Here is a 20,840-nt window from a genome sequence, read left to right as displayed (position 1 = left end):
TGTTTGTCTTATTTTGAAGGTTTAACTTTAAAAGAGTTGTTAGAACCACCAGATTACATTGGAAAATCACATATTTTAACATTTGAGACTCATTAGAGCCTCCAAATAATAATTTCCTTTGGAAAAACACCAATTTAACAATATGGGATAGTTAAAATTTGTGTCTTCTTTGTCAGGTTTTAAATTGGTGACAACATATAAACACCTTCTAATGCACAACATGGGTCAAAAAGCACCTTGTGCATTAGAAGCGTAGTGATAAAAAAAAAAGGGTTTTTATTCAAAAAGTAAGAATTGAAAACAAAAAATTAGGACGTATGATGATCAAAAACAAGTTAATTGAGGAAAACCTGCAATACTGAATGAGGAATTTAATTTATTGCAAAGATATAGAATATAAAAACTTAGTCGGGTCACTTTAGACCATGTTGTGCAATAAAGGCTTAATTTATCTTGTTTTAAGAGTAAATTTCTCATTTTAAGTGTTCAACATGCTTATTTCTAGATTGAATAATCTTAATTTAAAAAATCTTGTCAAGCAAATTAATTATCCGTCCATGCAGCAAGATCATTTCCCTCAGATTTAGTGTTTTTATCTTCTTTTTAGACTAAACACCTTTTTTAGCAGTGCAGCAGATGCAAACTAGGATGTCAAATAAAAAGCAATTTTTCTTCTTTTTTTTTTTTTTATTTGCCCTGAGGTCTAATTTGACGTTGATGCTACGTTGGGGACTGTAAAACAGAAGTTAAGAAAAACAAGGAAGCAGCCGTAACAGCAAAACAGCACTGCAGCTGATAGCAGGATATGTAAGTATGATCAGTTTTGTAGCAAATTATGACAAGGCATCCAACCAAACACCGCGTTGACTCGAAAAATAATAATACCAACTTCCATTCCCTGAGATGGGAAATGCTAGCAGAACGTTAATCACTCATGAAATAGGAAAATCAAACAGTGTGATAAATCATCAGTTTCTTTTTACAGAACAGTCTCGGGTCAACAGCAGCTGTAGCATCTGTGTTTAAAACGACACTGTGTTAAACCAGCATAATCTCTGGTGCTGACAACATTAATTCATATTCAGTCATTTAAATCATAAAACAAGCAGACGCAGTTAAGGCAGACTTACTTGTGATGTTTCTAAACTCTCAATAACTCTATTATCAGGCTGGATAATGAACTCTTCATTGGGTTTTCTGTCTAGTTCCTCTGATAAACATTAATTTTCTTTGGTAACATCAGCCCACTCGCCAAAGACAATGTTATATTGGATAATTCGGATAAAATGAATTATTAATTTGGCACACTGGAGACTACAGAATTGTCCAATATTCATAACAACTGGGCTGGCAGCTTCAAGTTATCAAGTAATCTAAATTTGCTCGGGGCAATAGCAAAGCTCTGGCTATTATAATACTAAAGTATTTTAGACTAACAACATCATCTTTCTGTAATCGGACAAATTTCAGTCTCATTTGAGGTCAAACAAAAATGTCTTGAGCATGTAACAGAAGCACGTAGAATCCAGAAAAGAGGAGATTTAAACTTTTCAAACAAGCCCCAAAAGTGGTTTCTAGAGAAAAAAAAATACAGCTTTCAGTTCTCTGCTGGTGTTTAACACCTTTTCTTTGAGCCTTTTTTTTCAAGAACAAGACAACAATCATCAACAATCTTTAATCTGCTTTGGGATTTGAAAAAAAACAAGCATTAATAATGAAATCATTGTGTGATTCTAATGGGAAAAAACAGGCATGGCTTAGTTTAAACTGAGCAAACTTTGTCTTCTCGCCAAAACAAAAGTTGTATTTGCAGCCTTTTAAGAGTAACTCTAAGTAAATCCTGTGCTATATATAGTTTAAATCCATGGAAATCCATGGAAATTAAGTTGTCAAAAATTGTAGAAACAACTAATAAAACCATATGCCACTCAGATTGATGGGAACCACAGCAACAGTGACATCACGTGTAGGTAAAAACCCAATAAACTGGCACAAGATGCACTGTATACCATCTTATATCTAGTTCTGAGTATAAAGTCTAGCTTGTCTTGTAATGTCTCTTAATGTCGCCAACTCTTGCTCTTCAAAAAACCAAAAATAATTTATCCAATCATCTAATCTCAGCCCTCATCCATCCAACTTGCTTTGCTCGACTGACGCGCTAACAAACCGATCAATTCTCTTCATATTTCATCACATTCTGCCTTTGTCAAGTAGTGTTTGATTGCGGAAACTTCCATATTCCGATGCCGTCATTTTGATTTATCAAGGAATCCATTTAATAACAAATGACCATTCATTAATAAACACATTCGCTGATTGTCTTTTGAGATACGTTGCTGTTTTTCTCTGTAGTTTCTGTTATTTTTTTATTTAATTTTTTATTTATTTGTTAACCAGGAAGCAGCGCCCACCATCACTGCTGCCTTTTACAGGACCCTCGTACCTGACTCTGCCACATCAGCAATGTCCACCCCTTGCTCTTGTGCCATGAAGCCCAGGACGGAAAATATTGCGAAGCCAGACACAAAACTGGTACCACTGTTGAGGGCTCCCAGCAGCAAACAGTCCCTATGTCACACATATGTCATGAGGAGGATTTGTTAATGAACACACAAGGATCCCTTCACTTCTCTCTCTCTCCTACTGCTAACCCCTTCAAAACTGATTCCTCACCTGTAGCAGTTGTATTTGTACTTGTTGTAGCTCCCCAAGGATGTCATGGCGCCCAAACAGATGGCGTAGGAGAAGAAGATCTGGGTGCCTGCGTCAATCCAAACCTATTGATCGGGGTGAGAGAGTGGGGACAGAAAGGCTGAGGCCTGCTGATGAGGGGAAGCACATGGCATGGGTAATGTGGAGCTAAAGTAGCTAGGGGGTTTGGATTTAATGCTTTGATGCACACTGCAAAAAAAGCCAACTTGTATTTTTTGGCCTAAAACAGTGATTTAAGTTGGTAAAACTTGGAAATATAAATTATTGACATTTAGGGCAATAATGTAAGTTAGCACAACAAAGGAAGCCAGTTGTCTGCTCATAAACAAGTTGGTGAGTTGTTGTTACTTATATCTTTAAGTTGGGGTTCACAACAAGGGACAATAGTTCTGATAACTCTTATTTCTTTGTTGAGAAATTCGGTCATTAGCGAAAGCTAGCGGCTAACTGATGCAAGCGGCAAACTGATGCTAGCGGCTAACCGACGCTAGCGGCTAACCGATGCTAGCGGCTAACCGATGCTAGCGGCTAACTGACGCTAGCGGCGCTGCTTGTTACAGCTACAAGAGTAGCCATTAGCGTATCAATGCTAACTCAAAATTGTGGTCGAAACATTAGCTGACATTTCATAGCGCCGTTACAATCGTGTTGAGTTGACAAAAATCTGAATTCAGAGTTGAGCAAACTCAAAAACAAAACTTAAAATATTTAGTTTAATTGTCCAACTTGAAATTTTATCGAAGTTTGTTGCCTTGAAATTTTGAGTTCAGCCAACTTTTCTTTTTTTGCAGTGCACAACATGAGTCTAAAGTGACCCGACTGAGTTTTTATTTCCTACATCTTTGCAATGAATTAATTTCATCCTTCAGTATTCCAGGTGTTCCTCAATTAGTTTGTTTTTGATCATCATGTATCCTCATTTTTGACTTTCATTTCTGAATTTTTGAATAAAAACTAGGGCCGGGACTTTAACGCGTTAATTAAGATAAATTAATTCAGTTCTCACAATTCAAATTCAGTTAGCAAAATTCAATTAAAATTTTCTGCGACGAAGATACACAGAGAACCTCTTCGGCCAATCAGCACCTTCGTTTTTTTTGGTAACAAAAGAAAACGGAGGTGCTGATTGGCCGAAGAGGCGCTATGGCAACTGGGTGGCAACAAATGTTACAAAAGAAAACGGACGTGCTGATTGGCCGAAGAGGCGCTATGGCAACTGGATGACAACAAATGCTACAAAAGAAAACAGACGTGCTGATTGGCCGAAGAGGCGCTATGGCAACTGGGTGACAACAAATGCTACAAAAGAAAACGGAGGTGCTGATTGGCCGAAGAGGCGCTATGGCAACTGGGTGACAACAAATGCTACAAAAGAAAACGGAGGTGCTGATTGGACGGAGAGGCGCTATGGCAACCGGGTGGCAACAAATGCTACAAAAGAAAACGGAGGTGCTGATTGGCCGAAGAGGCGCTATGGCAACTGGGTGGCAACAAATGTTACAAAAGAAAGCGGACGTGCTGATTGGCCGAAGAGGCGCTATGGCAACCGGGTGGCAACAAATGCTACAAAAGAAAACGGAGGTGCTGATTGGACGGAGAGGCGCTATGGCAACCGGGTGGCAACAAATGTTACGAAAGAAAAGTGTCCTGTGTTTTCTGACCTATCCATCCACCCGGACCACCTCTGTATGCAGACTTTCTCGCCCCTCCATATTGAAAACTGATGCTTAATGAGCAGCCTGTGTGTTGACAAGTAACACCAAGGGGTCCTGACCAAGCGTGATGAGTTGGAAGTGGGAATGTGTTGGTTGTCACCAATCCATACAGGAAGTTGTTGATTGCACTGCCTGTCAAAGTGGTGAAATGTGTTTTATGCTACCATGGCTAGTGTGTTAGATTGGGGTTAATAGATGTCACTGTTTCCAATTAAATGTCGGACGATTTATATGTAGCCGGGCAGATTTTTTGAGGGGTTGGGGGATGGGGTTTTTTTTTTTCACTCGGGCAGCATGGGGACACCTACCTCTGGGTCCTTGAGACGAGCGAGGTCGGGGTACAGGTAGAACTTGATGCCCGCAGAAGCACCTGGCAGTGTCACACCACGGATCAACAGCACGATGAGCATGACGAATGGGAACGTGGCCGTGATGTAGACAACCTGAGGGAAGAGGTCAGGAAACAGAGGTCACATATTATGGAAACACTCACACATGCTACACTGCAAAAGAAGGGTGTCTAAAAACCAGATAAAAACACTAAATCAATGGATCCTGCACTTTTTGTCTTAGGACTTTACACAAAAGGTCACAAATTTAACAGAAATTAACGAATATTAATCGATTTGCATCTGTTACATGCCAAAAGATCCATTACAATGTTTTGGAAAAAGACCAAATCTTACGTTATTGCACTGCAAAAAAGGGGTAGAAAAGCTAAATCAAGTCTATTCTGGTTTCTCAAATTATTATTATTTTTTCTGTATGTCAGCACCTACATCAAAAACATTATTTTAAAAACAAAACTAACTGAAACTGTATTTTGTGGCTACAAAACGAACTAAAATTATAGTGAAAATGTCCTTAGTTTTCGTCTTTGTCAACTTTTTTCATACATAAACCTTTTTGGTTGATATGAAATCTATTTCATCTATCTGGTTTTATGACTTAATAAACTTATTGGGGCTGAGATGGATCAGACAAAGGAAATAAAGGAAACATTTATTGTGACTTTTTTTAATCTCGCACCCAACAAATTTACAAAAAAAACTAAAACTAATAAAAACTAAACTAAAACTAAGCATTTTCCCCAAAAATTTAAACTAATTAAAACTAGCAAACTCACTCTAAAAACTAATTAAAACTAACTGATTTTGAAAATCACAACGAAATTAAAACTAAACCTAATGAAAAATCCCAAACTATTCTAACCTTGGTCCATGCAGCAAGATAATATCCCTCAGATTTAGTGTTTTTATCTTGTTTTTAGACCGGTTTTTTTGCATTATAATGGTACGTTTTTGTAACTTCTGTCTTAAAAAATGGTTCATCTTGACCATGACACGAGTGTTTATTTATTATTTGGTTTACTAGCTTATATCGTTAGTTGCATTACAGATGATTTTGTTTAAGAAATATGTGTGAACACACCACAGACTGTCCCCTAAATCAATAGCAGTGTATCAGTATCTGTTGTTTGGAAAGCGGCGACCACATTTGGCCTTGTAAGAGCGACTTTATTACCAGAGTTACAACTTGGAGCAACCAGAGAGCGCACATCGGGCCAGACCGATCAATAAATAGTGTTGAGGCTATAAAAAGAGCAGTCTGGGATTGATTGAGCTGCCTCTGGTCTCCAGCGAGTTGTTTTTGTTGCTGTAGCAGCAATTGGACAACGTCTGAAATTGTTCCTGTTATGCATTCATCCAACTCTGCAATACTGTACAAAATAGACTGCAGAATTCTCCAACATACATTTTCTTGTTATTAAACTGTCAAAAGGAGATCTAGAGGATGCATTAGGGCAGTAGTTCTCAACCTACAAACTCAGTTGATACGACGAATTTTGGACAAATAATGAAGCAGACAACAACTAAAACATCTCTCTGTCTGTGCATTTATATATTTATTTTATGTTTTATTGTTACTTTTAATTTAAGTCCTTTGCTATCAGTTTAAAGGTCCATTCTGACCTCCTGAGTGTGTAACAGTCAGCTTCAAGCCAGAGACTCCTTGGAAAGTAACAACTTGATACTTTGGGATTTGTCAGAAAAGACACAAAATTACCCCAAAAAAGAGTCAAATTGACAAAAAAAAATTACATAAAATTAAGCAAAAAAATGACTCAAATTGACCCCAAAATGACAAAAAAATGAGCACAAAAAAGGCACAAATTGACCAAAAAGACATAAAATGACCAAAAAAAGACACAAAATGACCAAAAAAGGAAACAAAATGACCAAAAAGACACAAAATTACCAAAATAGCAAACAAAATTACCAAAAAAGACACAAATTGACCACAAAATGATAAAAAAAGACACAAAATGACCAAAAAAGACACAAAATGACAAAAAAATGACACAAAATTGCCAAAAAAAGACACAAATTGACCACAAAATGACCAAAAAAAACACAAAATGACCAAAAAAGACACAAATTGACCACAAAATTATCAAAAAAGACATAAAATGACCAAAAAGACACAAAATGACCAAAAAATTACATAAAATTAAGCAAAAAGGGACTCAAATTGACCCCAAAATGACCAAAAGTTACGACAAAAAGACACAAAATGACCAAAAAAGACACTTAATGACCACAAAATGACCAAAAAAGACATTAAATGACCAAAAGACACATTAACACATGAACACTTTAACACAGTGGAGACAGAGCTGACTTCCAAAATGATTTGGCGACCCCCAGAAATCATCTTGAGACCCCAATTAGGTTCGGGACCCCAAGGTTGAGAACAGCTGCATTAGGGAACCTCACAATGCCTGCACATTTCTTCCAAACATTGATGTGTGCAGTAATACAACAGTAATTGTATATATGAGGCCATAAGCAATAATAAATAGCAGTACAAGCATCTTTTCAGTACAAGAGTGCTCTTCAGCTATAAACTGTTTGACTCTTTAACCGTTTGCTTTCTATCTTCTGGTGACATATTTCTGCAGCAGAACATTGTATATCTGGCAGGTACTGCAGCAGCAAAGTGCAACCAGATGTTGCCCCAACACTATTCTATTCTTCCTCCTGAGAAGTTATTGCCACAGAAATGTTTGTGCAACTTAAACTCAGTTCTGCACACAAATCAAGCCTTGCCTAAATAATGATTTCACAACTGATGTAAACACATCAGCTGATTGTTTGCTATTGCTATTTTTCTTTCCCGTCGTTCAACGGTTTGATGTCAAAAAAGATTAGTCCGTTTCTGTTTTTAAACAGAGAAAAAAGGGATTTAGAGCAACAGTCTTGCAAGCACATGCATTTACCACTTCCTCAGCCCACCCAGGCCTGCAGGAGGACTTGAATCCCCCTGCACTCAGTTTGAACATAGACCCCATTGTTCTCTTGGTCAGACCGCATTAAAAAAAGTCATATGAGCATCACCCTGTTATAGTCTCTGGCAGTTATTGTGATACAGCAATGATAAAAGTCCTGCATTTATTTTAGGTTCAGCGAGTTCAAGAGGGACACAGTGTGGTTCCTGTTTTTAACGTCGTAGAAGACAACAAGTAATAAAAAGCAATCGATACAGGATATAAAGCAGGGGGCTCAAACTCTAATTACCTGGGGGCCGCTAGAGGCAGTATCAGAATGACCAAAAAAAGACAGAAAATTACTAAAAAAGACAGAAAATTACTTAAAAAAGACACAAAATGACCAAAAAAAGACACAAATGACCAAAAAAAGACACAAAATGACCAAAAAAAGACACTAAGTTACTAAAAAATGACACAAATGACCGAAAAAGACAAAATGACCAAAAAAAGACACAAATGACCAAAAAAGACACAAATGACCAAAAAAGACACAAAATTACAAAAAAAAGACACAAAATGACCGAACAAGACACAAATGACCAAAAAAAAGACACAAAATGACAAAAAAAGACACAAAATTACAAAAACAACACAAAATTACAAAAAAAGACACAAATGACAAAAAAAGACACAAAATTACCAAAAAAAGACACAAAATGACAAAAAAAGACACAAAATGAAAAAAAAGACTAAAAATTACTAAAAAAAGACACAAAATTACTAAAGAAAGACACAAAATGACCAAAAAAGACACAAAATGACCAAAAAAAGACACAAAATGACAAAAAAAAGACACAAAATGACAAAAAAAGACACAAAATACTAAAAAAATTACACAAAACGACAAAAAAAAGAAACAAAATTACAAAAAAAGACACAAAATTACTAAAAAAAGACACAAAATGACCAAAAAAAGACACAAAAGTACAAAAAAAGACACAAAATTACCAAAAAAAGGCACAAAATTACTAAAAAAAAGACACAAAATTACCAAAAAAGACACAAATGACCAAAAAAAGACACAAAATTACTAAAAAAAAGACACAAAATTACCAAAAAAAGTAACGAAAGGGACCTTCCACACACAACACAGTAAAGTGCCATTCAACTCACATTAAACTTTCATATCAAGGTGGGGGCCACAAAATATTGTCACAAGGGCCACAATTGGCCTGCAGGCCGCCAGTTTGAGACCCCTGGTCTAAAGGATAGATATTTATATTTCTATATTTCTATATATTTACCTTGCCAGTGGACTTGACTCCCTTCCAGATGCAGAAGAAGCAGATGACCCAGACGAGCAGTAAACACAGAGCCAGGTCCCATTTAACAGGACCGATGTCGTGGATACCGTTGGTGATGCCCAGCACGTTACGTCTGCAACACAAAACACAAACTCTGTAAACGATTGGGTCCATTTGTGCAACTCTTCATGACAAAGACAGAAAGTTGCAATGTAAAATTATAAGTTAGTACAACTTACAGTTGAGTTGACAAAAATCTGAATTCAGAGTTGAGCAAACTCAAAAACAAAACTTAAAATATTTAGTTTAATTGTCCAACTTAAAATTTTATCGAAGTTTGTTGCCTTGAAATTTTGAGTTCACCCAACTTTTCTTTTTTTTGCAGTGTGGCTATTTGCCGTTTCCATGGTTTAATTCACCGCTATGTAGAGACTTATAAAGTCCATATTATAAAGCATATTAAGATCTTAACTCATATACAACAACTTCATTACTTACTACTAATAATCAATAATTCTGAGGTTATTGAGGGAAAACTCTTAGTTAATGTCTTACTGGTTGTATAATAAGGCCATGCAGAATAAGACATTAATAACTACTCAATAACGACTAATTAAGAGCCAATATGTGACTTATTTGCATGCTAATAAGCAGCTAATTAATGTTGAATATGTGTTCCCTAATATAAAGTGTTACAGAAAGTTCCCTAATATCTTTTGCCTTTCCCAAACCGTATAAATCACAGAACTTTCAAAGTCAAACTGCACCTGAACTTAAAACGACACATCACCTGATGAAACGTGAACATTTTTCCGTTGTTATGCAAGTGTGCACGTACGTATGTGTGCTCTTATGTAACTTACTCCCAGAACTCGGTGACGGGGGAGGAGAAGTTGGAGGCGTTGGCTGCCAGCCAGAGGGATTTGTTCTTGCGGTAGGTGTCCTCGATGCAGCGGTTGGTGTTCCAGGGCTGATTGCACTTGGCCCAGGGCAGCTCCGGCTGAAAGCACTGAAATGCATTTAAAAAAGCAGGTGTTAATTCAATAAATACAATAGGAATATCCCAGATGTGGGTACAACATGCACTGAGGCCAAGGGGACATTATTATTCCATTGTATGTGGCAATGCAGTAGGATATAATCTTTTTGGGAGGAGGTTAAAAAGGCAATAGGAAAAATGATTTCAAAAAGCATTCCAATGGATCCTGCACTTTTTCTCTTAGGGTCAAAAATTTAACAAAAATGAATGAATATGAATAGATATGCGTCTGTTATGCCAAAGATCCATTGCAATGTTTTGGAAAAAGACCATATCTTACGTTATTTCACTGCAAAAAAAGGGGTAGAAAAGCTAAATCAAGTCTATTCTGGTTTCTCAAATTATTATAATTTTTTTCTGTATGTCAGCACCTACGTCACACGAGCCATTTTGCATCCCTGAGCATGATCCTCTCTATCAGGGATGCAAAATGGCCGTATAGCAAAACAGCACACTGCAAAAAAAGGTGTTCTAAGTCTAAAAACCAGATAAAAACAGTAAATCTGAGGGAAATGATCTTGCTGCATGGACAGATAATTTCACTTGACAAGATTTCTTAAATTAAGATTATTAAATCTAGAAATAAGCATGTTGAACGCTTAAAATAATAAATTAACTCTTAAAACAAGATAAATTAAAGCTGCAAGCTTTTTAGAGTGACCTGACAATTATTTGTTTCTTACCAAGATTAATAAAAAAAACTTTAGATTTAGAAGTGTTGGATAATTTATCTTGTTTTAAGAATTCATTTCTTATTAGGCAGCCAAGTCTTCCTTGGGGATTCAACACCTTCTATCATTCTGGACCATTAATAATCAGCCTCAATGATTCAGTCTGTCAAGACTCAAAAGGCTCCTGCTTTGGGTTACGAGGTGCCATCAAAGGGCTTCAGATCTTAAACCAATTAAGGCATCAAGGAGGCTGGATAATAAATGACAGACACAAACTATTCTTGCCTTTGGCCATTAACCCTTTGGAGTCTTGGGCTGTTGTGTCCTTTTTAAAAAAATACTTTTTACTTACTACTATAGAAAAAGAAGTGTTTGTTGCCACTATATACTTTTCATTCAGCAATGGAAAAATGTTAACCATGCCATGCTGGTATCATAGTTTTTATTTTATTTTATTTTATTTGTATTTCTGTATTATTTTACTTTATTTTATTTATGTATTATTTTATTTTATTTGTATTTATGAATTATTTTATTTTATTCTTATTTATGTATTATTTTATTTTATTTATCTATAATTTTATTTTATTAATCTATTATCTTATTTTATTTATGTATTATTTTATTTTATTTGTATTTATGTATTATTTTACTTTATATTATTTTATTTTATTTATGTATTATTTTATTTTATTTGTATTTATGAATCATTTTATTTTATTTTATTTATCTATAATTTTATTTTATTCATCTATTATTTTATTTTATTTGTATTTACGTATTATTTTATTTTATTTTATTTATTTTTTTAAATACACTTATACAGACTATTATATGGTATACAACTTTCTTTGATTATACCAGAATTTTTTTTTTTTTTTAAATTAAGGAACAAGCAAACTTATATACAATTGTTCATAGTTTTGAGTGTGTTTTAACACCATGCAGCATCATGAGATATAATGATAATGATAATAATAATAATAATAATAATAATAATAATAATAGCACATTTTGGATTCCACTGTCGGCAGAATGAAAAATAACAAATATATGTATGAATATATTTCACCTACTACACACATATACACGTTTTTAAGTGAGTTGCGATGAGCTGTGAAGATATTGATTTGTCTGCTTTGACCTGATACACGAGCACACACCTACAGATATTATGTACACACAAACACACACACACAAACACACACACTCCCTTTTTCATGCGAGGGAGAGATAATGACATCATTGATCTTTATACTACTATGTGCTGGGCAACTTTGAACTGCTATTCTCTTTGAAAGAATGGGTTATTATTTTTGCTATTGAAGAAAAATGTGAAACCGATGTTTGTGGAATCGATTTACATTTCCTCAAACAAAAGAGAGCTGAAAACAGCAATATGTTCCTTTGTAAAAGCGAGAATAACCGGGTTATTATAGCAAGGTCAGCATGAGACGCCACACTGCCCTTATTTATGATGGCAATAAGAGACAATAAATGGAAGAGAGAGCATTTTTTGGTAACGCTTTATAATAAGGTCCTTAACCCTTTGATGCACAACATGAGTCTAAAGTGACCCGACAGATTTTTTATGTTCTATATCTTTGCAATAAATTATTTTCATCATTCAGTATTCCAGGTTTTCCTCAATTAGTTTGTTTTTGATCATCATACATCCTAAATTTTATGTTTTCCTTCATTAATTTTTTAATAAAATCCCTTTTTGTCTCACTACTCTTCTAATGCCAACATGGGTCAAAAATGACCCGTATCCATTTGTTTTAGCTAAGTAGCTTGTTAAGCTAACTACTTAGCTAACTTCTTGGCTAACTATTTCACTTAGTAGCTTGCTAAGCTAACTACTTAGTTTAGCTTCCTTTATTGTGCTAACTTACATTATTGCCCTAAATGTCAGTAATTTATATTTCCAAGTTTTACCAAATTAAATCACTGTTTTAGGCCAAAAAATACAAGTTGGCTTTTTTGCTGTGTATAATTGTCAATTGTATAAATGATAACTGAGAAAATAAAGATTATTACTTGTTAATTAATGGTTATTACAAGGACCTTAATATAAAGCGTTACTGATTTGTTTATTTTATTGTGGTCAGAGTTGTTGTTTACCTGGAACAGGTAGTAAACTCCCCAGGCCAGGATGACGATGTAGTAGATATTCAGCAGGGACACGATCACAATGGAGGCGTAACCAATACCTGGAGAGAAGACAGAGGCAAAACTATGAGACAGGAAGCAACATATCCCAAGATATCATCAACATGATTGACCACATTTTAGCTAAGAAGTTGTTTTTTCTTCTGGGCGTATATCCAACTATCCCACACTTACACAATAAAGAATCTAGATTTGTAAATATGTGCATATTACAAGCTAAACGTATCATTTTCGCTAATTGGAAAAAATATTGATGGAACAAGAATTATATGGACGGTACAATAAATGGAGAACAGAACACATTGATAGCAACATGTTGTCTCATTGCCTGCAGATTCTACATTCATATGCATACAGACATGGAAACAAAATATTAGATCAGTATTGTTTTCTTCAATTTTAATGAATGTTTCCATGACTGTAGATGTAAAAATGACCAAAAAAGGACACAAAATTATAAATATAGAAACAAAATGACCAAAACAAAGATGTAAAAATGACTAAAAAGGACATAAAATGACCAAAAATAGATGTAAAAATTAACAACAAAGACACAAAATGACCAAAAATAGATTTAAAAATGATCAAAATAGAAACAAATTGACCAAAAAAAGATGTAAAAATGACTAAAAAAGACATAAAATGACCAAAGATAGATTTAAAAATGACTTAAAAAGACATAAAATGACCAAATATAGATTTAAAAATGATCAACAAAGACACAAAATTACCAAAATAGAAACAAATTGACCAAAAAAAGATGTAAAAATGACTAAAAAAGACACTAAATTACCAAAAAAGACCATGTTAAATATCTAGATATCAGCTCTTAAATCAAACTCTCATGAGCTATTTGTATTGTTATCATTATATTTGTCCAAACAAATGTACCTTTAGTTGTACCAGGCATAAAAATGAACATTTCTACGTGACTGTATTTGGTTTTAGAGATTCTCGAGGGAATTTTCATTCATTTTTCATGAATACATGAATAATGAATAATGGCCTAAATTGAACCCTCAAGAAAGAAAGAAAACAAAATAATCTGAAGCTTGATGTTAAAGCCAAACAGAAGACAGTGACATTTCCCTTTGTACTAATGTTAATGAACTATGAAGGACATCTTCAACGTCCTAAAAAAAGACCCACAATGTTCGTCACATTAGTCCCCGTAGTGCCACATTGTGTAACAGGAAGGTTTTTAGTGTCTGATTGGCCAGAAAACAGCAGTGAGTTAACTTATTGTGACAATATGAACATTTGTTTGTACATTTTACAGGATTAGACTTTGTTTTCTCTGTCTGTCTTATATAAAATACTGTACCTCAGGCTTAATTACATGCATAATGAATTTATGTAAATCTGAAGAAATGGTGCAGCCATAAAAAGACGAAACACGAGAAATTGAATATGAAAAAACTCAAATGTCAGTGGTTTCCATGGTGATATTTGTTGGCATTAGAACAAATACCCACAGTGTGTTTAACTTAGTCAAGGTCCTCAGCTATCATGTTTTACTTTTCTTAACCTTCAGTGATGTTACCCTGCACTTAGATTCAGTTTGACCGATTGGCTGTCTGGCCTTGAGACAAAACACAGGATCAAGGATTTCAGTGTGTGTGTGTGTGTGTGTGTGTGTGTGTGTTTCTATTACACAAGGATATAAAGATAAGAAAATGGGAGCAGGTGTAGGTCTCGGGATTTGGGGCTGAGATTTGGACATGGATTAGGTTTTAGGTAAGAGGTTAAGTAATGATTATGGTCACAGAGGGTCCTCATAAGTATATTAGAGCAACATGTGTGTGTGTGTGTGTGTGTGTGTGTGTGTGTGTGTGTGTGTACTAGCAGTCAGCACACACCACCGACAGAGGCCATTCATCCAAATTAATGTCCTTTAACGTCACTTGCCATCTGTGTGTGTGTGTGTGTGTGTGTGTGTGTGTGTGTGACTATTGGTGTGTGTGTGTGTGTGTGTGTGTGTGTGTGTGTGTGTGTGTGTGTGTGACTATTGGTGTGTGTGTCCAGGTTTCTGTATGTACTATAGATACACATGTGTTTACATGTAAGTATATAAAGATGTCTCCTTTTTTTAAAAAATCCTTTTAAGCATGTGTGAGCTTTTGAACATGCGTGTGTGTACATACTTGTTCGTCTATCTATGTGAGGACCAATGGTGTTGGTTTACCTACAGAATGGGGACATGTTTGGAATGTGAGGACATTTGGTGGCGTGTTTGAGGGTTACGACGTTTTATATGTGTGTGTGTGTGTGTGTGTGTGCATCAGTCTTTGTGAACTGTCTGCATGTATTTTAGAGCACGTCATTGTGTGTGTGTGTGTGTGTGTGTGTGTGTGTGTGTGTGTGTGTGTGCATGTTTGTGCGTATGTGGGCGTGTTAACTAGTTCATCGTTTCATCATGTCCTTTTAATCACTCAGCTAATTAGCAGCAACCAAGCAGCTCCATCTCTAAACACACACACACACACACACACACACACACACACACACACACACACAGACAGTCCCTTGCTCGGATCACATGGAACAGTGCTGATCAAACAAACAGATGCCGACTCCGCCATCATGTCATTTCTTCTGCTCATCTGCTGACCTCGGCTGACCTCGCTCGGCCTGTTTACATTAACAGCTGATCCTTTTAAAACGCCGCCACGGTGAAAATGTATTTGTTTCGCTCCACATGATTCTCCAGAGGAACATGGAAGAATAAAGTGTCTTGGGAGGACTGGAACCTGTCGGAAACATTGTTCAGTTGATACAACTTGTTGCAGAATCAACACAGAGAAGGCCTCCAGTGATTTTTCTGCAAGTTTCAACATTTCCCGGAGCTGGGTTATTCCAGGTGATACTTTAGATAAAATCTGAAAAGTAATAATACCCAGCTCTAGGCAAACACATGGGCGCATGACTGCAATTTAAATGTGGTGTGGGCCACAGCTAATCATGTGAGCTTTAACTAGATCTGATCCAGTTTAAACCAAAAAACATAACAACAATACAATGTGTGCTGTGACACAAAGGTTTTTGTCTTCTGATTTCTTCTAAAGACTAACTTTTACTGATTGGCCTTCTCTTGATTTCCTTTTATTTTTCGTTGTATGATTATCTTTTTGAGGATTGTGATTTTAAAGTTTGCATTTTTTAAGTCCAATGTCATTTCTTTTTGTTTTGTTGTTGTTTTATTTTGTTGTTGTCAGTTAATTGTATTTGATATGTTTTATTTCTGTTGTGCAGCACCTTGTAACTCGTTCTTGAAAGGTGCTATATTTATAAATAAATAAATATTATTATATTATTATTATATATAATAAAAAAAATACTTTATCGCCTGGATATGAGACAACATCAGTATCAACAGCAGCTGTTCTCTGAATTAAACAAAGTTTGTGTTTGATGTTTTGGACCACTGTACAATATTTGTGAGTTTGGGATGAATAAATCGAAAAAAAATTAACAATACTGAAAAAATCTGATATAAAATAACTAGGAAAATAAGAGAGAGAAGCAATTATTTTACAATCCACTTCATCAGCTTCCCATTCACCATCTATTCCAAACTTAGCTTTTTTTCTCCACCTTTTTCTTCTCCGTGTCGAATGCATATGAGTAAAATAACAAGTCAAAGTGTTTCTGATGAGAGCATGACTTTGGCAGTCGCCTAGCAACACGACTCTAATAATAATCTACCTGTTGCCCAGTGTGCTGTTTATGCATTTAGTCACTTATTCAATATGTTCTGCTTCATGAATGCCAAATGTAACACATACATGTAAGCTGGTGGAAACAGTTGTTATGTATCCAGTCTTTAAGTCTGTTCCCAGCTTTAGGAGATCAGGATAATCACATGTTGCCTGGCTTTATTTTCCCTCCATCATTCAGTCTGACATCATGTTCATGTGATGCTAGCCACTTCCCGGATATTGACTTTAAGCGGCATTCTTCCTCCCCGTCTGTTATCTCTAGCTATTTATTTTGGCAGGGACACTGCCCAACAAAACAGGTGCTTATATTAAATTAATTCACATTGTGTAAGCACTCGGGATCTCACAGATATTCGCGTGATCACATGTGACTTCAGATGAAAATAAACACGGCGGCAGCTTGTCTTCACCAGCTGTTTGCACTTTGTGTGATGATCTGTTTTGCATCCAAAAGCAACAAACTGTGGATGAACTCTGAGGAGACAGAATTAGCATGGCTTTTACACTTTGCATGCGTGAGCTTGCAAAAAAGTTTGATTGTTGGTCTTAAATGTGGCTAATGCAAGCTAATGCTAATGTGGCAGTGATGCTTTCTAGCCAGTATTGTAATTATGATTCTACTAGTGATTGAGACCATAGTGTCCTAAAAAAAATTTCTGAGGTAATAAATCAAGTGAGAAGTTTTCTCATTTTGCACTGAAATGAATGGACAGATTTTTTTTGCAGCCAATCTTAGCGCCCCCTGCTGGAATTTTCGGTAGAATGCAGCTTAAGGCACTTCCTGGTTTGTGACACACACACTCATTGTTGGAAATTTAAAAATCTCAAAAGCAGCAGTACATGCATTTGTAAACACTTCATTTTAAAGTTACACTTTGCATGCGTGAGCTTGCACAAAAGTTCAATTGTGGGTCTTAAATGTGGCTAATGCGAGCTAATGCTAATGTGGCAGTGATGCTTTCCAGCAAGTATTAGCTTCAGTATTTTACATGTCCTGAAACAATTTCTGAGGTAATAAATCAGGTGAGAAGTTTTCTCATTTTGCACTGAAATGAATGGACAGAATTTTTTTGCAGCCAAACTTGGAATTTTCGGTAGAAAGCAGCTTAAGGCACTTCCTGGTTTGCCTCCCTGCTCAGACCAGGAGGTTGCCGCCTGGTAGAATTTGTTGGAAATTTAAAAATCTCTAAAGTGACAGTACATGCATTTGTAAACACTTCATTTTAAAGTTACACTTTGCATGCGTGAGCTTGCACAAAAGTTCAATTGTGGGTCTTAAATGTGGCTAATGTGAGCTAATGCTAACGTGGCAGTGATGCTTTCCAGCCAGAATTAGCTTCAGTATTTTACATATCCTAAAAGAAAATTTGAGGTAATAAATCAGGTGGGAAGTTTTCTCATTTTGCACTGAAATGAATGGACAGATTTTTTTGCAGCCACAATTAGCGCCCCCTGAATTTTGGGTAGAATGCAGCTTAAGGCACTTCCTGGTTTGCCTCCCTGCTCAGACCAGGAGGTTGCCGCCTGGTAGAAAGTGACACACACACTCATTGTTGGAAATTTAAAAATCTCTAAAGCGACAGAACGTGCATTTATAAACACTTACTTTTAAAGTTACACTTTGCATGCGTGAGCTTGCAGAAAAGTTTGATTGTTGGTCTTAAATGTGGCTAATGCAAGCTAATGCTAACGTGGCAGTGATGCTTTCCAGCCAGTATTGCCTTCTAGTTAATATACATCAAACCAATTGTTCATTTTGTGATAAAAGCACCAAATTTGGCAGATGTGTTGATAAATATATTGGGAACAAAACTGGATACTGGGCCATCACATATTGGCAATCTGATAACCATGGCTGGCAGTCTTTTTCCAAATATATTTAGCTACATATGTACCAAATTTGGTGCTTTTATCACAAAATGAACAACAGGTTAGCTATGCCGCCCCACTATTCAGTGTTTCACATGTCTAATATTTATGATTCTCCAATTCAAACGATGACATTAGGATTTATGTCTGTAACACCCTGACACTAAAAGATCATCTTTTCGATCTTGCGATTGTCAATTCAGACTAAAAATCAGCTCAAAAATATCCTCTTATCCCATCTTCTTTTAATTTATTTTAAATTTAATTTTGGTTTTGTTTTCTTTTGTCAATTCTGTGTTTTATTGCACTTTTTTTTACACTTTTATGTGAAGCACTTTGGTGCGGCTCAGCCGTCTGTAAATGTGCTATATAAATAAATTTGACTTTGACTTTGACTCTTGTGTGTCGCCATGGCAACCAATCAACAGCCTGATGGACTGCTTCCATCCTGTGTTTGTTATTTTCAGTCTGCACAGAAGCCGAGGGGCGGTTAACATGACATTTTTAGTGTCGATCAAAGCGAAAAATGTTGATTTAAGAGTTGTTATTTTTTGAAGGTTGACCTAGAACAGCCTGTACAGCTGCACTGATCTCATCAACGCCCGCCACCGCCACCGCCACCGCGCCTCAATAAAATATAATAATTGGAATAGACGGCTCCGATTGGCTCCGATTGGCTCCGATTGGCTTCGGCTGTTTTTTTTCAGCGAGACTCTTTTCAATCCCTGGAAAATCAGAGGCGTGGGCAGCGGATTCAGACGTCTGGAAGCACATGTCTCGACTCATTTCAGATCAAATCCAAAAAATGTTGTATTAGCCCCGACAAATCTATTTCCAAATCATCTTTGTAAAAACATAAGATAGGAACAGAAGGGGCTCTCTGTCGTCTATCTCCTTTATCAACCTTTTCTCTCTCTCTCTCTCTGTCTCTTTCTGTTCTTGCTTTGATTAGTTTTATTTTCCATTTTGTCTATTCTGACTCCTCCGCCGCTCTATTTTTCTCCCTCCCTCCTTCCTTTCTTCTCATTCTCTCCTCTCCTCCATTTACTCTCTCCTTCTCTCTCTGCCTTCATTTTTCTCCCCCTTGTTCTTGTCTTTATCAATCCATCTCGCAGCTCCTCAGATCTCGCTGCTCTGCTTCTTCTCTTTCTCTCTCTTCATCTCTCTCTCATGTGTTGCCGCGCTGTTGCCGTAGCAACGTGTGATTTGGGACACTCTGTACACCGTCTCGTGTTTGTGTGTGTGTGTGTGTGTGTGTGTGTGTGTGTGTGTGTGAGACGGCTGGGGGATAATGTGTCTGAAAGGAAGGAAAGAGAGAACGAGCGTGTATATGTGAGAATGAGAACAGCAGCATAAGTAAATAATTAAATGAAGATAATGAAACAAGAAACGGCGGTTACGAGTCGACGATAAAATTACTGAACTAAATTTTACAAACGGGACAGAGATTAAAGAGAGGGTTTATTTGTGTTGGCTCAAGATGAATTGTCGGTGGGAAAAAATACAAAGAGAAAACTAGAAAGATAGAGAATGAGTGATGAAAATATTAATATTAATCAGTTGGTGGAAGAGTACAGGAGGGATGAGGGAAATATTGAAGGGAAGAGAATAAATATGATGCTTATTAAACGTTATTTTGCTTTGGAAGGTCATATTGCAATAGGAATGGTGATGTTGGACGGTATTTGGAAAACTGGGAAAGGTTTATTGAAGTGGAATGCTGGCATTTAACTTAACCCTTTATTATTTTCTCTTATTTATTATTATTATTATTATTATTATAGTTATTAAGTTTACTGATATACTGTATGTTTTATGTGGTAATTATGTTTGATGTTTGCTTGTGTCTAGTTTAGTTTTAATGTTATTTAATTTGTTAAATTCTTATTTATTTATTTAGGTTGGTTTTGTGATTGTGCTGTTGTTCTTTTTCTTATCTTTTTTTACATTTTTTTTAATTTTTACATTTTTTACTGTGTTTGTCCATTGGTGATTTATGTTGTGTTTTGTTTGAATTAATAAAATAAAAAAATAAAAAAAAATATGATGGATGATAGGGAGGAAAGGTACAGTAGAGGTTGGATTATAGAAAGAAAAGTGTTTTATGTGGTAATTATGTTTGATGTTTGTTTGTGTCTAGTTTAGTTTTAATGTTATTTAATGTGTTAAAGGTATTATTTATTTATTTATTTAGGTTGGTTTTGTGATTGTGCTGTTGTTGTTTTTTTTCTTTTCTTTTTTTATTATTTTTTTTTACTGTGTTTGTCCATTGGTGATTTATGTTGTGTTTTGTTTAAATTAAGAAATAAATTAATAAAAATACATAAATAAATAAAACATGATGGATAATAGGGAAGAAAGGTAC

At 35.7% G+C, this 20,840-nt stretch overlaps 1 protein-coding gene across 1 annotated transcript in view; it reads right to left on the bottom strand.

Annotated features, from left to right (window-relative positions):
• The window catches only part of LOC131968381 (sodium- and chloride-dependent taurine transporter-like), a 54,615-nt gene that overhangs the window by 16,487 nt on the left and 17,288 nt on the right, over window positions 1-20,840 (bottom strand). Inside the window, exons 4-9 of the mRNA XM_059329215.1 lie at window positions 12,840-12,928; window positions 9,869-10,014; window positions 9,006-9,138; window positions 4,739-4,873; window positions 2,677-2,780; window positions 2,447-2,571 (exon numbers count right to left, since the gene is read on the bottom strand). Coding sequence (XP_059185198.1) covers window positions 2,447-2,571; window positions 2,677-2,780; window positions 4,739-4,873; window positions 9,006-9,138; window positions 9,869-10,014; window positions 12,840-12,928 — 732 coding nt within the window. The remainder of the gene's footprint in view (window positions 1-2,446; window positions 2,572-2,676; window positions 2,781-4,738; window positions 4,874-9,005; window positions 9,139-9,868; window positions 10,015-12,839; window positions 12,929-20,840) is intronic.

The sequence above is a fragment of the Centropristis striata genome, chromosome 3, assembly GCF_030273125.1.
Source record: "Centropristis striata isolate RG_2023a ecotype Rhode Island chromosome 3, C.striata_1.0, whole genome shotgun sequence".
NCBI lineage: Eukaryota > Metazoa > Chordata > Actinopteri > Perciformes > Serranidae > Centropristis > Centropristis striata.
Note: the sequence above shows the minus strand (reverse complement) of the source record. Positions and strands in the feature narration are given on the sequence as shown.